Source organism: Mercenaria mercenaria, chromosome 11, assembly GCF_021730395.1.
Source record: "Mercenaria mercenaria strain notata chromosome 11, MADL_Memer_1, whole genome shotgun sequence".
NCBI lineage: Eukaryota > Metazoa > Mollusca > Bivalvia > Venerida > Veneridae > Mercenaria > Mercenaria mercenaria.
The window spans coordinates 32,582,594-32,605,506 of record NC_069371.1 but is presented as its reverse complement, the minus strand read 5'-3'; the positions used below and the strand labels follow the sequence as shown (position 1 = coordinate 32,605,506).

The window sequence follows — 22,913 nt, the reverse complement described above, 5'->3', positions numbered from 1 at the left end:
GAAAATTGACCAATTGAAAAAAAAATGACAGGCATCATCGAAGTATGTTGGTTCATATTTATTTCAAGTTTCATGACATTTTACCAGCTTGTCACTGAGAAATCGCTGTAAACATTGATTTTTCATTAAATCAATGGCAATAACTCTTAAGAGAAATTGACCAATCCGATAAAAACTTGACGGTCATCATCGCAGTATGCTGGTGCATGTTTATTTCAAGTTTTATAAAATTCTACCAGATAGTTACTGAGAAATGGCAGCGGACGGACATTTTTGGGTATTTTTTATTACATCAAGGGCAATAACTCTAAGGGATATTGACCAATCCAAAAAAACTTGACGGGCATCATCACAGTATGTTAGTTCATGTTTATTTTAAGTTTCATGAAATTCTACTGTCCAGTTACTGAAAAATGGCTGCGGATGGACGGACAACGTCATTTCAATACCCCCCTCCCGATTTCATGATAATGATATATATTTATTACGTCCTGGAGACTCTATATTATCCTGTTATGTTATCACCTTATGTTCAGGAAACCACCTTGCTTCGAGCCATCCTCGCAGTCTCTTATTGTTTCTGTAAAGCTCTGTATCCTTCAAAGTGGAGACCTGCTCACTGTAAGTTTCTTCAGATGAGGAATTACATATTGCTCTCAGTCTAGTAATGTAAAAAATATTAAACTTTTAAATCTTGAATTCTTTATTTTAAGAACACATTTGACGATTTGACACATTTGAATCATGAAAAAATCCTTGTAAAAATTTATCATTAAGACACATGTGGCAAAGTATGTATGATGATCATTTCCATCAGACTACATTGTATTATATAAAGTTGTTTTGAGAGCTGGGAATTAAGATTTTGCATATAACAGATCTACATGTTATGGTGGTAAGTTTTCCTAGATAGCATCAAATCGCATCATGAACATTATCATGAGCACCACTAAACAGAGCAAAATACGCCCAAACAGTTATATCTGAGGATGGGAGCAAAATTTAAAGAACTTGACTGTTGAATCCCAAAGGGCAGGAACAACAAAAAGAAGAAATTCTATAAAGAAATTTAAGTCCACAAGCAAATTCTTACAAGGTAAAGTTATGTCAAAATACGTATAAATATTGGAATACCATCCATGTTGCACCACAGAAATATATACTGACCCCTAAGTGTGACCTTCACCTTGAAGCAAGTCCTCCCAAACAAGTACTTTGCACGTCATCTGATTGTGGTGAACATTTGTGCCAAGTTTTGTTTGAAACACTTCAAGCAGTTCCAGAGTAATACAGCAAACACAATCATAGAACCTTTGACACCTAACGGTGACCTTCACCTTGAAATGAGACATACAGAACATGTGCTCTGCACGTCGTCTCGGGTAGGTGAACATTTGTGTCAAGTTACTTTCAAATCCTTCAAGAGGTTCAACAGTTACACAGCAGACATGAAATAATTAACAGACGAACAGACAGACAGACACCAGGGGTATAACATAATATGCCTGAAAGGGCGTACTAGTACACTGCCTAAATCCGGATGGTGCTTAATAACTCGGACACCTTTAAAAACTCTTTACGATCGTGATTTTTTAATGGACTGAATATATAGGATCAACGCCGATGAATGCCTTGATGACCAGTTGTCAACAACAGTACATGAATGTAGTATTTCCTACAGAGAGAAATACCTTCAAATATCCGCTCCCCTAGAAGTAAAAATTCTGTGTCGTGGGGGATGACGTCATACAGGGCACGCCAGTTACTTGAGGTGCGGGGAGGTACTAATTTAATGTGAAAACAATTCTGCCTGTTGCAGACGACTATTTTTCTTAGAAGATCAAAACTGACGTAAAACATGTTTTACTATTCTGTACTACCCTCAGTATTTAGTTAAGAAATTTAACCGATTTCTGTTATATAATAATTAATTCAATAGAGAAGAAAATGCCAGAATTTTGCAGACAAAGGAAGCAATTCATAAGATAAAATCGGCACGGCGTCATTTTAGTGCATAGTTGTGTCAACTAGAGCTATCACTAAAGGTGATGAATGTACCCCCAGCATGCACTGACACAGTACATTGCAATTTGACGCACACAAGATTGCATAATTATGTGGACTGTATGTATATAGACTCTATGTATACAGTATAGTAACAAAAAACAAAGTCCCATAACTATGCATAATATTTATCTAAAAGAATCTAACATGCACCATGCACAAGTAGGGTTGGTACTGATCACTTGTGTGAAGTTTCATTAAATTGTGTGCAAGGGTTTGGTAGATTAGGCACGCACAAGATTGCATATGCAGACTGTATGTACATAGTATGTTAACAAGAAACAAAGTCCCATAACTCTGCAATTTTTGTCGCTGAAAGAACCTAACATGCCCCATGCACAACTACTGTTGTTACTGATCACTTGTGTGAAGTTTCATTAAATTGTGTCAAGAGAATGAGGAGAGATGGTGCGCACAAGATTGTGTCTATGTACATAGTATGTTAACAAGAAACAAAGTCCCATAACTCTGCAATTTTTGTCACTGAAAGAACCTAACATGCCCCATGCACAACTACTGTTGGTACTGATCACTTCTGTGAAGTTTCATTAAATTGTGTCAAGGGGATGAGGAGAGATGGTGCGCACAAGATTGTGTCTATGTATATAGTGCAGTAACAAAAAAACAAAGTCCCATAACTCTGCAATTTTTGTTTTCTAAAAGAACCTAACATGCCCCATGCACAACTACTGTTGGTACTGATCACTTGTTTGAAGTTTCATTAAATTGTGTCAAGGGGATGAGGAGAGATGGTGCGCACAAGATTGTGTCTATGTATATAGTATAGTAACAAAAAAAACAAAGTCCCATAACTCTGCAATTTTTGTCGCTGAAAGAACCTAACATGCCCCATGCACAACTACTGTTGGTACTGATCACTTGTGTGAAGTTTCATTAAATTCTGTCAAGGGGATAAGGAGAGATGGTGCGCACAAGATTGTGTCTACGGACAGATGGCCAGACGGCCAGACAGACAGACGGACAGACAGACAGACAACCTGAAACCAGTATACCCCCCATGACAACTTTGTCGGGGGGTACAAAAAGTATCACGACAGAAACAGCCTGCATGTGGGTGAGAATAGTTGTAAACTTTAATTTGCGCTAAGATAGATTTTATTGGGTATTATATTATTGTTATATTTGAAAGTTACACATTAAATTAGAAACTAGTCCACATGATCACGTGAGTAACAGATAATAAAACTTCAGTCGAACGGAGATGTGTGTACACATTTACAGGATTGAATCTGACTGCTGTTATCTTCATAAATTTCGGAAAGCGAAGTTATCGTCATAAAAGTGTCCGGATTTAGGCACTGGGCCAGTATAACAATCTTATTAATAGGACACAAAAGAAATGCAAATATTGTAAAAGTAGTGTCAATACTATGTTAAATGACACTTGATGCAATTCTTGAGTGTGATACATTGCCAGTAACTCCAAGTATTTTTAAACAGATCTCAATATCTACTGAGGCTTTACAAACATATTAATTATTACCAAACTTCATGAATATTGTCTAAACAAGACCAAATCTTGTTCATTCTGAAGATAATTAAGAATGTTATGTTATAATCTTGGCCAAAATATAAGTTGAGCAAGTCCTTACGGCCAAACACAAGTGCTAGAGAGTAAACAGTATGGGAAATTTTCCATTATCAGGAGCAGTAACTTCTCGAGTACCAGTCTCAAATACATGGTTTAAATCAAGTCCAATATGTTCATTTTTTTACATAATCAAACTATTACTAACGTTTCAAGCAAAGTTTCCTTCTGGTCTTTAGATAAATCTTTGTTTGATGACAACCAATTCTTCCAGGCTTGTATTATGTGAAATTGGCACAAGAATACCTGAACACCTAGAAGACATAAGTATATGATAAATGTAAACTTGCATGTTTCGGTAGCACACAGAAAAGTTGCCTAGGTTTTTCCCTATAGCTAATAATAAGTAAGTTTCAAAATAAGCTTTTAATAAAAAACAAAACAAAACAAGAGCTTGTCAAACAAGAAATGCCCACATTTTTTTCAAGTTTGGTGAAAATCAGATAAGAATGGTCCAAATTAGAGTGCAGAAAAGCTTGATGACAGACAGACGGACAGACTGGAGTAAATCAATATGTCTCCCACTACACTGTTGGGGGTGGGGAGACATAACAACATACATGTCTTTAATCAAAGCTTACAGTATAATAAATTACTTGAATGAAATCTTCTTTGATGTAGGTTTTCTTATTGTTTAGCGTTCTTTTGCCACACGTAAAGAGCCCAAGAGCATTGAAATAAAAACATCTGTGACATAGTTATGCAACCAATAATTTTTAGAAAAAGTAATGAATACATGTATAAGTATCTCAATTTACTATAGTTTGAAAATATCTTTAAACAACAGCTAGTAAACAGTATCAATGAATTTACTTACAGGAGAATCATTATTCTCTTGCATAAAAAATCTAGAATGCTCACCTTTGAACGTGTTCTCTAATGCCCCAATTTCTCTAAGAATGTAGTCCATCAGGAAATATCTGGGCGACCATGTGGGGTTCCATGATTTTATCATTCCCAGAGCCTCCTCTACCTGGAGCTTCGTATCTCTGCCAACTATAAATGACCCCACTACTACAAAGCCAGAATTAGTTTGTACTGCAACCATATACAATGGAAGTTCAAACTTGGTGGTATTGTAGGTGGCGTCAAGGATAGCTACCTCTTTCCGATACTTCTGAAGAATGTTTTTTTGGAATTTAGATTGGTATACAAACAGAAGACTGCTTAAATCTTCTGTATCTGTCTCTGGATCTGACCTATGAAATATATACAAAATAATACATATTAAATAACACTAATTACTGCATGAATAGATATTTTAGTTAGGGAATTTTAAATTTGACATTTACTTTGATGATGTAAGCAAATGACCAATTTCAACACAAGGTGTGCATAACAGTGAAGAGCATTAGGTGGTTTTACTAATATATGCTACTAGAACTTAAAAAGAAATTCAGTTAACAAAATCAGCTAATACTTCATTTTGCCAAATTAATCACTTGTGCAAGATCATATGTTTATAATGATCTTCTCAAAAAAACATCCCACTAGGCTTGAGTATCACAGTCATGATCATCATTTTTTTGTAGGCAAAACAATCGTATTTCTCATTAAAAAAAAAAGTGTTCTTAAGTTATCATCCAGAAAGTTTTTAACTCTTCCGGCTTAATGTGACCTTTACCTTTGGCATACTGACTTTTAAATCTGTAGGGGTTATCTGCTGGTTCACCAAACTCCCTTTCAACTTTCAGGACCTTATGCCAAAATGTTCTCAAGTTACTGTCTGGAAACGGTTTAAATGTTCCTGGACAATATAACCTTAACCTTTCACCTTTTGACCTGATAAACAAAAGGGGTCATCTGCTGGTCATGTTGAATCTCTGTACCATCTTTCATGACCCTTGGCCCATAGTGTTCTTGAGTTATCATTCAGGAACTGTTGATGGTCACTGTGACCTTGACCTTTGACATACCAACCTCAAAATCAATAGGGGTCAACCAACCTTCAAAGTATTGGGTGCAGGGGGGGGGAGGGGGGGGCATAAAAAGATGTATTTGTTAGCGTTCAGCAATATGATTATTACTTTTATACATGGAGCATAAGATATTTCAATAACTGAATCATTGTAGTTCATTGTCTTTTACTAAAATTACACCAGAATTTGTCTATTTTAAACAATATTAGTCTTGTAACTTTTTTATTCCTATTTTTTAAAATAAAGTCCTTAAAAATTATAGTAGCTGTAACAAAACTCACCTTCTTACCTATTTCGTTTACGTTAATTGTACTGCAAAGTTTTGCAATTTAATGCAAGTACTCTTGATTACTGATTCCTGGTAATTAACCAGTACCTACATTGAATGAACACAATGTGGAAGTCACAGTCAAATTCTCCATGTTAAAAGTTTGATGCACTATCCCTAAATCAGTAAGCCTCACTATATGGCAATTACAGCATGTGCTTTATAAGAATAAGATCAAACTGAACTAATTTTAATTTTACTTCATGGTGATAAATACTTACGATGGTCTAAAAAAAACGCTGTCATCTTTATTCTTTCTTTTTTCCTCCAAATATAAACCAGTGTTTACTTGGTCATCTTTCACATACCTGAAAATTCAGGAATAAATGATAAATTTAAGCAAACTAAATAAACATATCTTCTGCATATTTGACACACCAATTCCAGAATCACAGATAAATTAACTATTACTATATATGATCTACTGCAATTTCTTGGAAGATAAAGCCACAGAAGTCAATAAATTACTTGTATAATATAATGTAATAAGATCTAATGTGATGCATTAGCATATTGCATAAAGCCTTAAAATGGCACAAAAAGACATCATAAATACGCTAATTAGAAACACACTGACATAACATGGATTTTGAATTTAAGTTTAAGTAATAAGATTAGAAAAGACTACAAAAGATAACTATAGTTTTACTCTTGTTTGTTTGTTTTGGGTTTAATGCAATTTTTCATCAGTATTTCAGTCATGTAATGCCTGGCAGTTTACCTAACCAATGTTCCTGGATTCTGTACCAGTAAAAACCTGTTTTCCACAAGTAACTGCCAACTTCCACACATGAATTATCAGAGGATGAGGATGAATGATATCAGACACAAGGTCTTTTATCAAATCCTTCTTGAGATCATACACCCCGCAGAGTGACTGAACGCATGACACTTGGATCCATACACCAATGTTCTTCCTACGGAGCTAAGCGGACAAACTTAGTGTTACTAGAAAGCATATTATGTCAAAAAAATTAATGTTGCTCCTCTTTGTATACATTTTAATCTGGCGACCATTTTGTGCAGTGAATTGGAACATGTTCATGATATGCTCAACTAGGCTTGGAATTGATCACTGATGTACAGTTTCGTTGAAATCTGACCAACAGTTTAAACTGTTAAAGATGGACAAGATTTTTCTATTTGTTTAGGTCTGGTGGCCAATTTGTGCAAAGCAGAACGTGCCAGTAATTTGCACAACTAAGCTAGGTACTGATCACGCCAGTAAGTTTAAGATTAATCTAGCCAGTAATATGACCAGTGAAAGCCAGACAAGACTTTTCCATTTCTAGCTCTGGCAAACATTTTGTGCATGGAAGCAGAACGTGTTGGCGATATATTTAACAGAGCTTGGTAATGATCAACCCTATAAAATTTCATCAAATTCAAGCTAGCAGTTTGAACTGTGAAAGCCGGACAAGAGTTTTCTCTTTTTAGCTCTTGTAGTAATTTTATTCAGCGAAGTGGAACATGCAGGCAATATGAACAACTACTTCAGCAGCTATTTCCCAAGACAATTTTGTTTATGGTTTTTGGTGGAACCATTCAACATTCCATTTGTGAATTTACCTTAACCTGGCACAGCTGAATTTTGAATTACATACATTGTCTTGATAAGTATAATACTACTAATATAAGTATAATACTACAACCAAGTCAAATTAAAATCCTACAAGGGGTTTAAGAATACAGAACAATTATAAAATGGATGGTTCAAACCTCTGACATTGAGTTGTGACCTTAACCTTAAACTGACTAGGCTGACTCAATAATTCTGCATATTGTCTTGATGAAATGATGAATTCGCCAAAGTCCCATATAATTCCTTTTACCTCTATTTATGACTTTAATCTTAAACAAATATAGCTGACTCATACGTAATGTACATGATCTCCATGATGTGATCATTTCACCAAACTTTCATATAATTCCTCAAAGAGAACTAGGACATATACAGCAGCCATTAAATAGAAGGCTCAAACCTTTGACCTCAACTTGTGACTTTTACCTTGAGTCAACATAGTTACCCACTAGGTTCTGCACATTGCCTTGATAAAGTAATTAATTAACAGAAGTTTCATGGACATGGACAAGAAAAAAAATGATAAAACATTCCACCTTGACTTGTGGCCTTGAGCTTCAACTAACATGGTGGACTTATAGGATCTGCACATTCTCTTGATTAGTTGATCATTTGACATAATTTTCAGGATCATCATTCAAAGGGTTAAGCGGATACAGAGCAAACACGAAATGTTAACAGACAGACAGAAGACAGAAGAATGGACTGAGATTTTTCCTGTAACACCCCAAAATTAGTGACGGGGTATTAATGACAGAGATATACTAGTAGTATAAATGTTTCAAAATTTAAGTAAAAAAGGGGCACAATTCATGAACTAGATGCTCATGGGCAACATGTCAAGCCCGTTAGCTGTCAAAATAACTGGTAGTTGCACACGACACTCTGTCACATTGAGGCAAACATTTATGCCAAATACAAAAAGATAGCAAAGACTTACAATATAACTTATTGGTAGTAACAACAAATGGAAAGTAAATCTTTAAAAAGAAAAATTAAAAGTCCGCATAGAAATCCTTACCAGTAGAGATAGGTCAAAATACACCTCAAAATTAGATGTAATATGCATGTTGTACTACAGAAAAGCGGTCCTGATTTTTCCCTACGATCAGTAATAAAACAGTTATATTATTAGCTATTTATAGTAAAAACAAAGGGAAGTACTCCAAGGTTCTTGCACATCACACTCTGTCTCATGATTGTGAACAATTGTGCCAAGTTACAACAAAATCCCTCTATGCATGAAAAGAAATGCTCCGGACAAAGTCATTCTTGTATCAAACCTTTGACCTCTAAGAGTGACCTTGACCATACACCTAAGGACTTGGTTCTTGCGCATGACACTCCATCTCATGGTGGTGAACATTTGTGCCAAGTTACATCAAAATCCCTCCAAGCATAAAGAAGAAATACTCCGGATAAAGTTGTCATTCTTGTATCCTTTGACCTCTAAGTGTGACCTTGACCTTAGACCTAGGGACCTGATTCTTGCGCATGACACTCCGTCTCATGATGGTGAACAATTGTGCCAAGTTACATCAAAATCCCTCCATGCAAGAAGAAGCAATGCTCCTGACAAAGTCGTTACTGAAATTGACCTATGACCTCTAAGTATGACCTTGACTTTTGAGATAGGAACCTGGGGTTTTAACTTTAAATAAAATTTAAATTGGAATAACTATGATTGTCTGACAGAACATGAAAACAGAATTGGGGATAATTCATGAGATATTTGTACAACAGTTATGACCCTGTGGCATATAAAGTGAGTGGTGATGATGTTCATCAACTAATTCATGTCTGATTCTATTTCATTTTGTAATGACTAAGATATAGAAAATTTGCATCAAAACTTTGCCCTAAAGCTCTCTGTATAAGGGTTGATAATTAGTAAATATTGATAACGGGGTTATGGGCATTAGGACATATAATACCAGGGTTATGGGCATTATGTAATATAATGATATGGTGCACACTGACTGCTTTCGTTTTGAATCAAATCTATTTAGGAAAACTGAGATAAGTGAAAGTGTATAAAAACTAAGTGGAAACAGGGATGATTCATAAAACAGTGGTGCCAGAGTTATAGCCTTTTTGCCAAATGATGTGGTTGTTGATGAGGAATAACTATTTTAATTCAATTAAAGCCATAAGGAGAAACAAGATAATTAAAAGAGTGTAAAAAATATTAAGCAAGGTGGGGACGCGAGAAGATGGCAAAGTCGGTGCTGGGGTGAGTATGACATCTCTCCACTGACTTCAAAAGGCAAGATAACAAAGTTTTCTATAAGACAGCCTGCTCCACTGTTGTGCGATTTGGAAGTAAAATGAATGTATGTCTTAAAAAGAGACCGCTACTGTTTAAATGTAAGATACACAACGCGGCATAATTCTGCCAATAACACAAACTAGAGCTATTTGGGTTATTAATACATATGCAGATGATTATAGTTAAAATATATTCAGAGTTTCAAGCCAAAACCTAATAGTATTATAGTTAGGTCCAGAATATGAAGATTGTCCAAATATTTAAGTATGAAATGGGCATAATTTGGCAAAAAAAAAATCTCAACAAGTCAGAGTATAAGGATTGTTACCACTCATGCAAAAATGGATGATGAAGATACATTTCAAGTTTCAAGTCTTTATCATGTTTCAATAAAGTATAATCAATAAAGTATGGAATGCCAAGAAAATTTAAGTATGAAAGGGGTATAACTCTGTAAAAAAAATCAAACTTAAGGGGATTGCAACACTTCTTAAATCTATATTTTTAATGCAAAGTCATTATCTTAAAGAACCAAAGACATGTCTATTAATATAGCTTTAACAATAGCTGTCTCCATAGGATGACACATGCCCCCAATGGCACTTTGAATGAATAGTTATGGCTGATGTTAGAGTTTAGGACCTCTGACCTACGGAGCTGGGTCTTGCGCGCGACACGTCGTCTTACTGTGTCAGACATTCATGCTAAGTTATTTTAAAATCCATGCATGAATGACAAAGATATGGACCGGACACGCCCATCAATGCACCATCATGAAAAATGACCTTTAACGTCTAAGTGTGACCTTGACCTTTGAGCTACGGACCTGGGTCTTGCGTGTGACACGTCGTCTTACTGTGGTACACATTCATGCCAAGTTATTTGAAAACCCATCCATCGATGACAAAGATATGGACCGGACACGCCCATCAATGCACTATCCTTTAACGTCTAAGTGTGACCTTGACCTTTGAGCTACAGACCTGGGTCTTGCGCGCGACACATCGTCTTACTGTGGTACACATTCATGCCAAGTTATTTGAAAATCCATCCATCGATGACAAAGATATGGACCGGACACGCCCATCAATGCACTATCCTTTAACGTCTAAGTGTGACCTTGACCTTTGAGCTACGGACCGGGGTATTGCGCGTGACACGTCGTCTTACTGTGGTACACATTCATGCCAAGTTATTTGAAAATCCATCCATCGATGACATAGATATGGACCGGACACGAAAATTGTGGACAGACTGACCGACCGACAGACAGACAGACGGTTCAAAAACTATATGCCTCCGAAAAAAAATTACATGAAAAAAAGTAACAATTTTGTTACCTTGACCTTGGGTATAATGACCCCAGTCTATAAACATACTTTTATGTATGTGGGACAATGCTTATGTGAACTTACAAGAAAATAAAAAATATAGCAACAAAGATATGACAGAAAAACAAAGGTTGCCGAAAAAATTAAACCTTAAACATAACCTAAGTATACCACTTTCGTGACCTTGACCTTTAATGAAATGGGCCCAGCCCCTGCACATATTTTGCTGGACAATGTTTATGTAAAGTCTGATATAACTAATAGTAACAAAGATTTAACAGAAAAACAAAGGTTGCCAAATTACCATAACAAAGCTTACGCTGACACCAGGGCAAGTACAATAGCCCCCTTTTCTCAGTAGTGGAGATAAAAATTGTAAACACCTTACATTAGAAAAACTAACAAATATTAAACAATATAACAGCTTAAACAGTTTATCTTGAACTGACTGACACACCACTTACTTTACAGAATTGATTTCATTATACATAATGTTGTAAACCATTTTTCTTGCCGGGTGAAATCTTCTGTTGGTTAGTCTGCTCTTGCTGACAGCGTCTAAGTCATTGACACGAGACATTACTTCATCAACATTTCTGATCCCATCACTCACTTTTTTCTTAATAAAAGAAACCACTCTTTTGTCCAATGGTTGATTGAAGTCTGCAGCCTGAAGGAATAATTACCTCTATATAAGATTATTCTCAAATATTTTAAGCTTTTCATAATTATTGTATGAAGATCGGTCATTTCTTCAATAACCATTCAGTCAGCAACATTAGTATAAGAACATATGTAAAAATACTTCTATGGAAATAATTACAGACAGATGTCCCCGAAGTAGGCACAAGAATGGCACAGATATATTGCAAAAAATCACTTATCATTTTGTGACTTTGACCTAACAGGCCTCAGCCAGAAGTGTCACACATCTTCTCAATATGGTTAACATTAATTTTGTGTCAAATTATTTTCAAATCCCTTGATAAATGGCAGAGTAATGGACGAAACAGACTATGTTAACCTTTAACCTCTTAGTGTGACCTTGATCTTGGAGCTAGGGGTCTGGTTCTTGCGTATTACACTTTGTCTCATTATGGTGAACATTTGTGCCAAGTTATTTCAAAATCCCTTCATGGATGAAAGAGTTACAGCTCAGCCAAGTATTTACCGGACACTCAAACACACAGACACACGGGTGGACAGACAGTGCGATTTTAATATGCCCACCTTCGGGGGCATAAAAATGAACAAATTACATCATTCTAATATGAGACCCTGTGAAATATGATTGAAAATATTTAACAAGAGCTGTCCATAACACTTTCCAAAAAAGAAAAAAATGTTACCCTAAATGTTAAACTACAGTTGTCACAGGAGGGACAAATTTTACCCCCACAATATGGCCTTGCCAAAGAACTAACCCAATGTTAAAGCTGAACTTGCTTGACCTTTGACCTACTGACCTTAACATCAATACAGACCATCTGCTGTAATGATCAAATTCCCGATGAAGTTCATGATAGTCAACCCAACTGTTCTCAATTCATTGCACAGAAAATTTTTACATGACCTCTACAGCTCTTACCTTTGAAACCAAATATAATTATGGGTCATCTACTGGTTATGACCAACCTCCCTATTAAATTTCGTCATCCTAGTCCTAAGCCTTGTGAAATTAGTGTCAGAAAACCATTTCAGTGTTTTGGGTTACTGTGACCTAGACCTGTGACCTGCTGATCATAAAATCACTATAGGTCATCTGCTCGTCATAACCAACCTCCCTGTCCATTTTCATGATCCTAGGCCCAATCGATCTCAATATATTATCTGAAACTGTTTAACTGTTTCATGTTATTGTGATCTTGACCTTTGACCTATCAACCTCAAAGTTAATCATGACCTGTATTTAATCATGTTAAACCGGTGTACAAAGATCATAGACCCAAAATGTTTCAAGTTATCATCTTGAAGCCGTTTAACTGTTTCCCAGTCAATGTGACCTAGACCTTTGACCTACTGACTAAATGTTGAACTTGACCTGTATTTCATGATGTTACATCTTGTTCCAAATTTTATTACCCTAGTCCCAAGCGTTCTTAAGTTCTCAAGTTTTTATCAGAAAACCATTATACTGTATCGAGTCAATGTGACCTTAATCTTTGACAATCTGACCTCAAAGTTGATCTTGACCTGTATTTCATGATGTAACACCTGTGTAACAAAAATTATGATTCTAGGCCCAACAGTTCTCAAGTTACCGTTTGGAAATCATTTAATAGTTCAGGGTCACTGTGACCTTGACCTCTGACCATATGACCCTAAAGTTCAACACACCTGCATTTTCTGATGTTACACCTGTGTAACAAATATTATTTAAATGGGCCAATCCTTTGAAGACTTACCAATGAGAAACCATAAAACTAACGGACCAACACACAGATAAGCTGACTCCTATATACCCCAAAAAACGAAGTTTTGTTATAATTATCTATAGAGTTTAATATAGTATTTACACATGTGAAGTTTCAGTTTAATATATGCATTTATTTTGCAGATAGCGACTTGCATGCTAAACTTTTCCCTAAGTTCTGAAGTTAGTAACTGATCTAAAAAATTTCAAAAATCAAGTTTCAAATATATATGCCTTTAAGTAATAGCTACTTGCACATTAAACTTTCACCACGATTTTAGAACTCAAAAAGGGGACATAATTTAGCCAAAATGCTGGTGAGAGTTTGTTTAGATCCTATCAGCTAGTCTTATAACACCAAAGACATAGGTGGTTTCAATTCTATATTTTCATTATTTTTGGATATAGTAACTGGCATGTAATTTTGTAAGTCTAAAAGGGAGCATAATTTGCCAAAAATACAGGTCAGAATTATGAAACTTGACCCAGTGAAGTTGGTTATTTATCTAGAAGAATACAAATAATTTTCAAAGCTATATGCCTTTAAATGATAGCTGTATGTACTGGCATGCAAAACTTGAACCAAGGCCTGGCGCTGACGCAAACGCCAGGGTAAGTAGAATAGCTACACTTTTCTTTGAGCGAAGGTAAATAAACACCTGCTAATGAAGGTCTGACACCACACTCCTTATCATTGATACTACGTGTATCAAACAGTTAGCACTTTAAAAACAACAATTCAAAGTACAATTAATGTTTGTCACTTTGTATTCCAAATTTGATTCACTGAAAAATTTTACCTCTCCAATATCATGGTAACTGTGTTCTCCCACCACCTTAACAATAACTTGGATAACTTTTCTTGTGGTGCTTGAAAACTCTTGCTTCAATCTTTTTGTGATCAGAGTTCTGTTATGTTTTGTGTCTACCTCTGGGAACTGAAAAAAAAATGTACATTGAGTAATCCTAAAATTTAGTATTCAGTACATAATGTATTTAAGTACAGTAATATAAAAAAGCTCTCTCGTAAACTTTTAACAACAATAAGCTTTGGGAGGGGAGACCTATTAATACAATTAAAACAGGCAATGGCAGTGTAACAACCCCTTAAGTGTTATTTTTTGTATCACTTCAATTTTCAAAGTCCCCTCATTCATGACAAACTTACCAACCAGATATAGATCAACTTTATGTACAGAGGTGTGTCTGCCAATTCAGATCATAACAAGACTATGGTAAATACCAAGGATAGTGTACAGGTCAAGCCTCACTATTAAATTTACACTGAATTATACAAATATCTATCAAATCTTCTATAATTATCATTGATGAAGCTTAAAACACCCAACGACACAGACCTTTCAGCTGGCATTATGGCTCTTACACAAGTTACAAATGTATCAGTATCTTGTTGTGATCATGTGGGCAAAATTATTATGAAAACAAACATTAAGTGGACAATAACAACACTCAACTTTTCACTTACACAGAAAAAAACCTATTATTAATCAATACTGTTGACGAATACAATTCTAACTACACCCATCAGTTAATTGTTAGAGCATCGGTGGTATCTGAGGGCTATGCTGGATTCAAGTATGTAATCTGGCTAAGTTATTTGTCTACAGTAGTTTGCCAAATTTCCATCCATACTTCTAAATTTTCATTATTTACAAGCATTATTGTGTGAAGCTGCTTTTATTTTGCCTTCTATTACTGCCTGATTTCCATAAAAAATTGTAATAATTATCAGTACCATTAGTCAAGTTGTGCATGTGCAAAGCCTGTTCTGTTTGAAATACATATTTATAACTTATTTTTAACCCTATATTTATTTCTTGTTCATACTGTCAAAATAAAGATGTAATGCAACATATATTCAGTGTAATATATCTTCGGGTATGACGAAGATTATGCCAGTTTAATGAATACAAATTTCAAAATTGGGAATTCATCTTGTAATATTGCAATACAGGTTTATGGAACTTGTACAATGCATATCAGATTAAGACAATGAACAATTGTGAGAACTTTAATTTCATTTCAATTAGACTATATAGCGGGCACTGACATTACAGCTTACAAAAAAACCCAAAAAAAACCCATAAAACAGCTAAGTAATTAAAGGAAAACTAGATGTGTGCCCATAGGACACAGGTGCCCCCCCCCCCCCCCCCCCACTCCTGCCATTGTAACATGGTTTAATGACTCGGGTTAAACAATTCTTAAGATGTTTCCAACACAAACTTTTAAGAACCTTATGTGTATTTTTCACTTAGTTGGCCATAACTCTGGCCTAGCTGAGTAAAATCCTAACGAGAAAACTTCATAGGCTATAAAACAATCTTCTAATATTTTATGATTCTAGGTCAAGTACATTTTAACATACATGTTTCACAAACTTTTGTTTTAGTAAGTCTGGACAAGAAGTCTGGTCTTGTGAAGTGAAATAATGACTGTAGTTAAATATTTTCGTAGCTACGTGCGACAAAACATTAAAATGAAACTTTTTTCCTAGGTCAGGGGCCATAACTCCTACATGACTGGATGAATCCAGACGCGAAACCCAAGGTGCACAACTGCACATGCTGACCAACATTCCTGTAAATTTTTGTGACTCCAGGCCAAACATTTCTTTTTGGAGCTATGCACAACACAATATAAAATGACAATTTTTTTACTAAGTCTGGGGCCATAACTCATACACAACTGACTGAATCTGTACGCAAAACCAGACGTGCACAACTGCACATGATGAACAACATTCCTATAAACTTTGGTGACTCTAGGTCAAGTACTTTTACAGCTACGCCAAACACTATATTAAAATGACCAATTTTTAAATAAGTAAGGGGCCATAACTATTTTTACAACTATACACAACTGCACATGCTGAAAAACATTCCTGTAAACTTTGGTGACTCTAGGTCAAATACTTTTGGAGCTACACGCGACACTACATTAAAATGACCAATTTTTACTAATTCAGGGGTCATAACTCCTAGACGAGTGAATTAATCTGGATGCGAAACCCCAGGTGCACAACTGCACATGCTGACCAACATTCCTGTAAAGTTTTGTGACTCTATGTCAAATACTTATGGAGCTATGCGTGACACATTCTCAGAATGACAAATGGACAAGAGCAAATCTATATGCCCCCGGGGGCACAAACATCTGTAAAAATGCAAAGTAGAGTTTTTGAACTTGTGCCCTACATGTCAGACCATGATATTAAAAAAGGGTGTGAAATTCCAATCCAGTCATAATAATGGGTAATGAGATATCGGCTTACATGGAAAACAAATAACTAAAATACCAGTATGCTAAGTGGAAAAAGCCATGTAATTTTCATATAAATACAATGTATACTTTTGGCACCTCAGCATCACATGTCATATCATGACTGTGAACCATAAAGTTTCAATTCATTCACATTAATTTTGTTGATGCTGACATATCAACTTACATACAAGCTTACATTCCAACACTTAACCAAATCATGATGCTATGGTTGATGAGGATAAGAATGACGCCACATGCGTGAGTTCAATACCTGTACGTACTTCTTGAATAGTCAAGCTAAGAAATGTTCACTTACTTTATAATCGGGAAACTTCAGGATTGTCTTTATGTAAATCTTTGCTTGGCAACCCATCTTCTTCGTATCTTGTGCCCTAGTTCTCGACTTTCTATAGTCATGGTCGATGTGCTCCTGGCATAATGAAAAGAAATGATTTAAAAAACATATAATGAAGAGCACCATACAAATTTACAAACATGGATTTCTTTTTCTTTGTTCTTACATGTACTGTAAGGAGTGTTATGAGTTAATTCAAATATGAAAGACATATAAACATTGAAAATAGTAACACAATAAGTATGGTATTCTTTTCATTTTTAAGTTCCATCAAAGCTTTATTTGTGAATGGATTATCCAATTCTTCCTTATAAGAACAAGCTGCATCATCAAACAAGAGGGCCATGATAGCCCTATATCGCTCACCAGCTCTTCATACTTCGTATAGTAGAGCTAAAAATCTAATGAAATGTCAAAACAGATATTGCTTAGAAAAGAGCGTGTCTCCACCAAATGTATAGTTATATAGGTTAAAAGTCAATAGGGGATAGAAGCAAAAGTCGGGACACGTGTTGTTGGGTGCAACAGGGAGCATCTTCTGAGCATGTCTAATCATGCCACACTAAGTTTCATTATTCGGGCCAAAGTGGTTATCAAGTTTGAATTTGAAACAGCTTTCCATCTTCAGGACCCTGTTAACTTGACCTTTGATTGACTAATGAGTGACCAAATCATCTACTGTCCATGTTTAATCATCCTACTAAGTTTCAACATTTTATTTAAAGTCTACTTAATATGAAGTTATTAACTGGAAAAAGTTTTCTGTGTTCGGCCCCAGTGGCGATGTTTGATGGAGTAACACAAAAAAGTAAATGTCATATGACGGTTTAAGGTTCTTTGTTGAATGGATTTCAATTTATTGACCATAGATTTTCTAAAATCAGAAATAGATTTTCTAAAATCAATAAGGGTCATCTATTCTCATGTCATTCATCTGCTGAAGTTTCAACATCATTCTCAAGTTAATGACTGGGAAAGGTTTTCCAGGTTCAGAACAGTGATAAGTTGACCTTAAAAAAAGTGATCCCAAAATCAACTACTCTACATAACCAATCAGCCTATGAAGTTTCAACATTCTGGGTCATGTGTTTCTTAAGCTTTTAATCAAAAATGGTTTACCATGTTCAGGCCCTTGTGACCTTTTATGAAATTTTTTAATTACCTACCAAAAATTAGTGTTTTCTACTCCATAAGCATGGATATCCTGTGAAGTTTAAAGGTTGTATGTCAAATGTTCTCCAGTTATTGATCCGCTGTTAGTATATGGAGTCTGATGGATGAACGGACAGATGGAAATACCAAAATGTCTCAACATGTCCCATAATGAGGGTGGGGAGAGGCAGAGACATAATTATGCAAACTACCTTTGTGTCATTAGTTTACTAACATAAAATAGCCTTATCTGTTATAAGTGCAAGTTCTATTTAACCCTAGTTGTACAGTACATACTGCTGATAAAATAAATTCTGGAAATTAGATCCATCGGAAGCCTAAGATAAAGAGCTGACAGTCATTTCAAAATGTTTTACTTATGCCTTACTAACAAGAGTAACAGAAAAACACCTTCTCCTTTCTTTTCTGTCTTTTCATGCCATGCATACATTCTCTCAATTCTGTTCCAACCACAACAAAAACACATTCACTTCCGATGGTTGGCCCTTTCTGTGATTTGTCCACTAGCAACAATTTATGTTCTCCAATACTTGTTATATCTAAAAAGGAACAATTACAAATTTGATTATAAGTCCCCTTCTATAGTATATATATATATTATTGTCGGTGATGTTGATATGTGGATTTATCAGGTCCCTTAATTGACATATCGACCAAACTTAAAAGCTTACAATGTTTTGCTATTAAAACCGCCACAAATGACAACTAAGTTAAATTCACCAAAAGCAAACTCAACACAACTGATAATGTTTTAAAAACAATGTTTACTTAAAAAAACAAATTTACAGGCATTCATTTATTACGCTTACTTCATTTCTTGAAAAACATTCCAATGTGCCCCATAACATTAGCACAAACATTAGAATCAACAACATGCCAAGGTCATATTCTAAAACCACATTAGCTGAAAGATTCTACATTAATATTTTCAGCCAAAAACAACTAATAATTAACATCTATGTATATGCGCTTCTTTTTCGTTTCTCATGTGGCACCTGCGATCCTTGTCTGGCAATGTTCGTTCCATCTGGCGGAAGGTTTTTGAGCATGTTCAAAATTTATAACTGTACAAAGTTCACCGTTATATGTATGTTAGCAATGACCTGATAAGCGTGTATTTTTTGGGTTCCTCGTGCGTTCCCTATACTACTCAGAAAATTCCTAGACTGCATTAAAAATATATAACACTAAAGTATAAATACCTGTCTCTTGAGTTCTTTTACTCTTTTGCTTCACATGGCGATATCCTGACTCTATTTCGTACTCCTCAATAAAATGGTCAGCATCCTCATAGGATGAAAATGTGAACTCTACAATATACAATTTTATTTTTATTTATAGTCAAGTTTCAATTATAATAACTTTGGGTCGGGGTAATCACCCAGGGACACCACAGAATTCCCTGGAACACCTTTCTTTTACATAGAAAGTTTTGTTTTTAACTTTTTGGTTGCATGCTTTCCACGATAAAGGATAATTTCAGCATTTATATAGGAGTATCCTGTGAAGCAGACTCATAACAAGAACACCGGGCGCCTGATTCATTCGAGACAGGTTATGCATAATTAGCAGTGTAGCCTACTTAGAAAACTATGACATTTATGCTCTATTTATTCCAGAATTAAGTACATCTTCATAACAAAATAAGTCTTTGCAAGCCTTCTTGTTTGTACTTTATCACTGTAATCGCGAAGAAGAATCTGGCCTCCTGGGGTTAGTGTTATGAGTTTTCTTCTTATGATACAGCTATATACATACTCAGTCTATTGCTTAATATGATAAACCTGCAACAAAAACAATTAGATTCAAAGCTTTCTGTAAGATAAAGGTATCCTAGCTTGGATGTAACCTGGGAACATTCTTTCACTTCCACATTTGCATCTTCCTTAGGTAGCAGCATAAAATACCACTACAAACATATTGCCATCCTATGAACAAAACAGTAATAGCAGAGCTACCGGCGCCGCGAAGCGGCGCCGACAGCGTCGCATTACGGTTAGACGTATGAAAAAGAAAATGAACAGAGAGATCTAACTGTGTATACTATTGAGTTGAAAATTCGTGGTACTTTTTGGAATCGGTGTTGTTCGGATTTTTTCAAGTACACTATGCACATAGTAATTAATCAGTAAACACGTCAGTAGACGCTTACTGTTTACGGTTGACAAAAGCGTCTCGCTTACTGCTTTGAATATTAAATAAAAATGCAAATGAGCGTTTGATAATAAGAAATAAGTGCTAAATACATTTTCTACGAAGAAAAAAAGAAATAAAGCACAATATTTTCATTTCGAAACGACTTTCGTCACGCTGCCATTACTGGACTTTATTATATATACTTATGTTTGTCCTCTTACGTCATATCTCCACAATGGTGTAGTGGTTAGCGAGTTCGCGTTGTAATCCAGAGGTCGCGAGTTCGAACCTCACCTGGACCAGATTTTTTTTTTAATTTTTTTTTTATTTCATTTTTTGTATTATTGTGAGTTTTGAAAATATTGTATAACTAAAGTCATTCATGTGTTTAGTTTTGATGTCAGGTTCCACTGTAGTACCTGTGTAGTAGTCAGTAGACATAACTTAAAAAAAGAAAAGCTTTAGGATCAAAATATACAGGCATTAAACTGTGAAAAGCAAATAATGCTCTTCTTCCCGTTCACATATATTTCATCCATTAGCTTTAAAATCACTGACCAGAGTTAATCCAAAAAAAAATAAAAAATAAACAAAATTGGCGAACATCAAAGAAGTTCTTACTACCATCCCTATTCTATAGTGCTAAAAGATTAACCACTTTTGGGTTTAAAACAAGCTTTGTACAGTCATGGAAATGATTGTAATTTTCTCATACCAGGCGTCTGTTATAGCAGTATTTTTGACTGAAAGTTGGACACATTCTTCCTTCCAAAAAGAACCAAAATTTGACAATAATGACATTTAAAAGAATTACAATAGTCATTTCCAGGATTACGTAAATTCTAATTTCTCTTAACTTTGGAATTGGAACATTAACTTTTTACATTAAGTCCTCATTGCCCAACATTCACATGCAAAGACACAGAATTCCTTTGGCTATTGGCGTAAAGAGATTCTGTTAGGTTTGAAATTTTCAAAGTTCAAGCTTTTCAGTTTGAAGCAGTTATCATTTTGTGACTGGTTTCCAGTATGATAATAAGTTATGTAAAATCGTTGATGCAGAACGTTGTAATAAGAATAACAGAAATTATTCAAGTACGTTTTTTTCTTTATCTTGGTGCAGATGTTAATCTATACCGAACTTTCTTTTGATTATATACAGAATATTTGTGGCGTTTTCACATGTCGAGGATTAATCTTGATGCAGTCTAAAACATGCATTCAGAATTCACGAATTATCATTAATAACTTTAATAGATCTAAAGAACATAAACTTCCTAAACGAATCCATAATTCCTGATAATTCCAGCACCACTCCTTTAATTTTTAACGGGCACTGGTGATTTTTCATGCCGGGCGCTCTGCTTTTTAGGTAGCACCTAATTTCATATTAGATCCTAAAGTATTACAAAGTTACGACTACGACGCAAAAGCTACTAGATCGCGAAAACATATTATCCCTATATTTTACAGACAAGAAATTGGTTGTAACCTGATGACAAGCTCAAAATATATTGCCTATGTATTAGATGTTTCTTTAATTATATACTTCAAAAGTGGATATTCCTTGTGATTAACTTATTAGGAGGATATAAAGCTCAATAAACACAGCAGCTACCTGGGTCACCGTCTTCGTCCGCCATCTTGTAAAATAAGGCGGAGCTAACTATACCACGTGACAAGCTACTTCATAAGTTGATACCGTAATCTACCGTATCGGTTGATACAAAGCGACATCCTTGTTGACACACAATGCAAGGGAAGCTACTCTACCAAAAAAAATGCATCAGGTCTGAAATTAAAGGGGAATACTTTCTAAATAAAGAACTGAAATTGTGTCAGCAGATAGTATCATAAGTATAGTTTAAGAAATAATATATCCCAAACGGTGATTTGTCGTTGAATAAAATCATTGTTTGGAGTTTAGATGAGAGTCTATCCACTACTGTAACCCAAAAATAAGGCTGTTGGAAATGGCCTATAAACCTACCATCACTACTAAAACAATTGTTCTCAAATGCCATGCAGTTTCATTCACTCTTTAACCTCTGAAAATGTACACTGCTAAACATCACAAAGTCAAAGAGCATATTAAGTCGAAATATTCATCCAATGGCCACTTTCCTGATATCTATCTATTTATCTATCTGCCGTTGACCTCAAACCCCTTGCGGGAACGTAGACGTTTTGCGCGTCAAAATCAGGAAAAGAAAGAATATAGTAGTGATAAAAAATTTAGAGTGAAGAAACTAAACATAAATTTGGTGATATAAAAAGGTTAAAACTTGAGTTTGCAGGATAACTAGGGCGAGACATGTTCTAGGCTGCAAACTGCAGCACTAAAGTGCTCTAGGGTAGGGAGGTGGGCGACACTGGGGGAAGTTGGTTCCAATTAATGGTACACTGTTCTCGGAAAATAAGAAAACTTGTAAAAGTCACTGATTGCAGT

The 22,913-nt window shown here is 35.3% G+C and overlaps 1 protein-coding gene across 1 annotated transcript in view; it reads right to left on the bottom strand.

Annotated features, from left to right (window-relative positions):
• LOC128546738 (uncharacterized) overlaps positions 1-22,107 on the bottom strand; it is a 47,771-nt gene extending 25,664 nt beyond the window's left edge. Inside the window, exons 1-10 of the mRNA XM_053518020.1 lie at positions 22,083-22,107; positions 19,531-19,638; positions 18,719-18,867; positions 17,117-17,230; positions 14,316-14,453; positions 11,567-11,772; positions 6,142-6,228; positions 4,535-4,872; positions 3,822-3,927; positions 526-661 (exon numbers count right to left, since the gene is read on the bottom strand). Coding sequence (XP_053373995.1) covers positions 526-661; positions 3,822-3,927; positions 4,535-4,872; positions 6,142-6,228; positions 11,567-11,772; positions 14,316-14,453; positions 17,117-17,230; positions 18,719-18,867; positions 19,531-19,638; positions 22,083-22,107 — 1,407 coding nt within the window. The remainder of the gene's footprint in view (positions 1-525; positions 662-3,821; positions 3,928-4,534; positions 4,873-6,141; positions 6,229-11,566; positions 11,773-14,315; positions 14,454-17,116; positions 17,231-18,718; positions 18,868-19,530; positions 19,639-22,082) is intronic.
• Between the last annotated feature and the right edge of the window lie 806 nt (positions 22,108-22,913).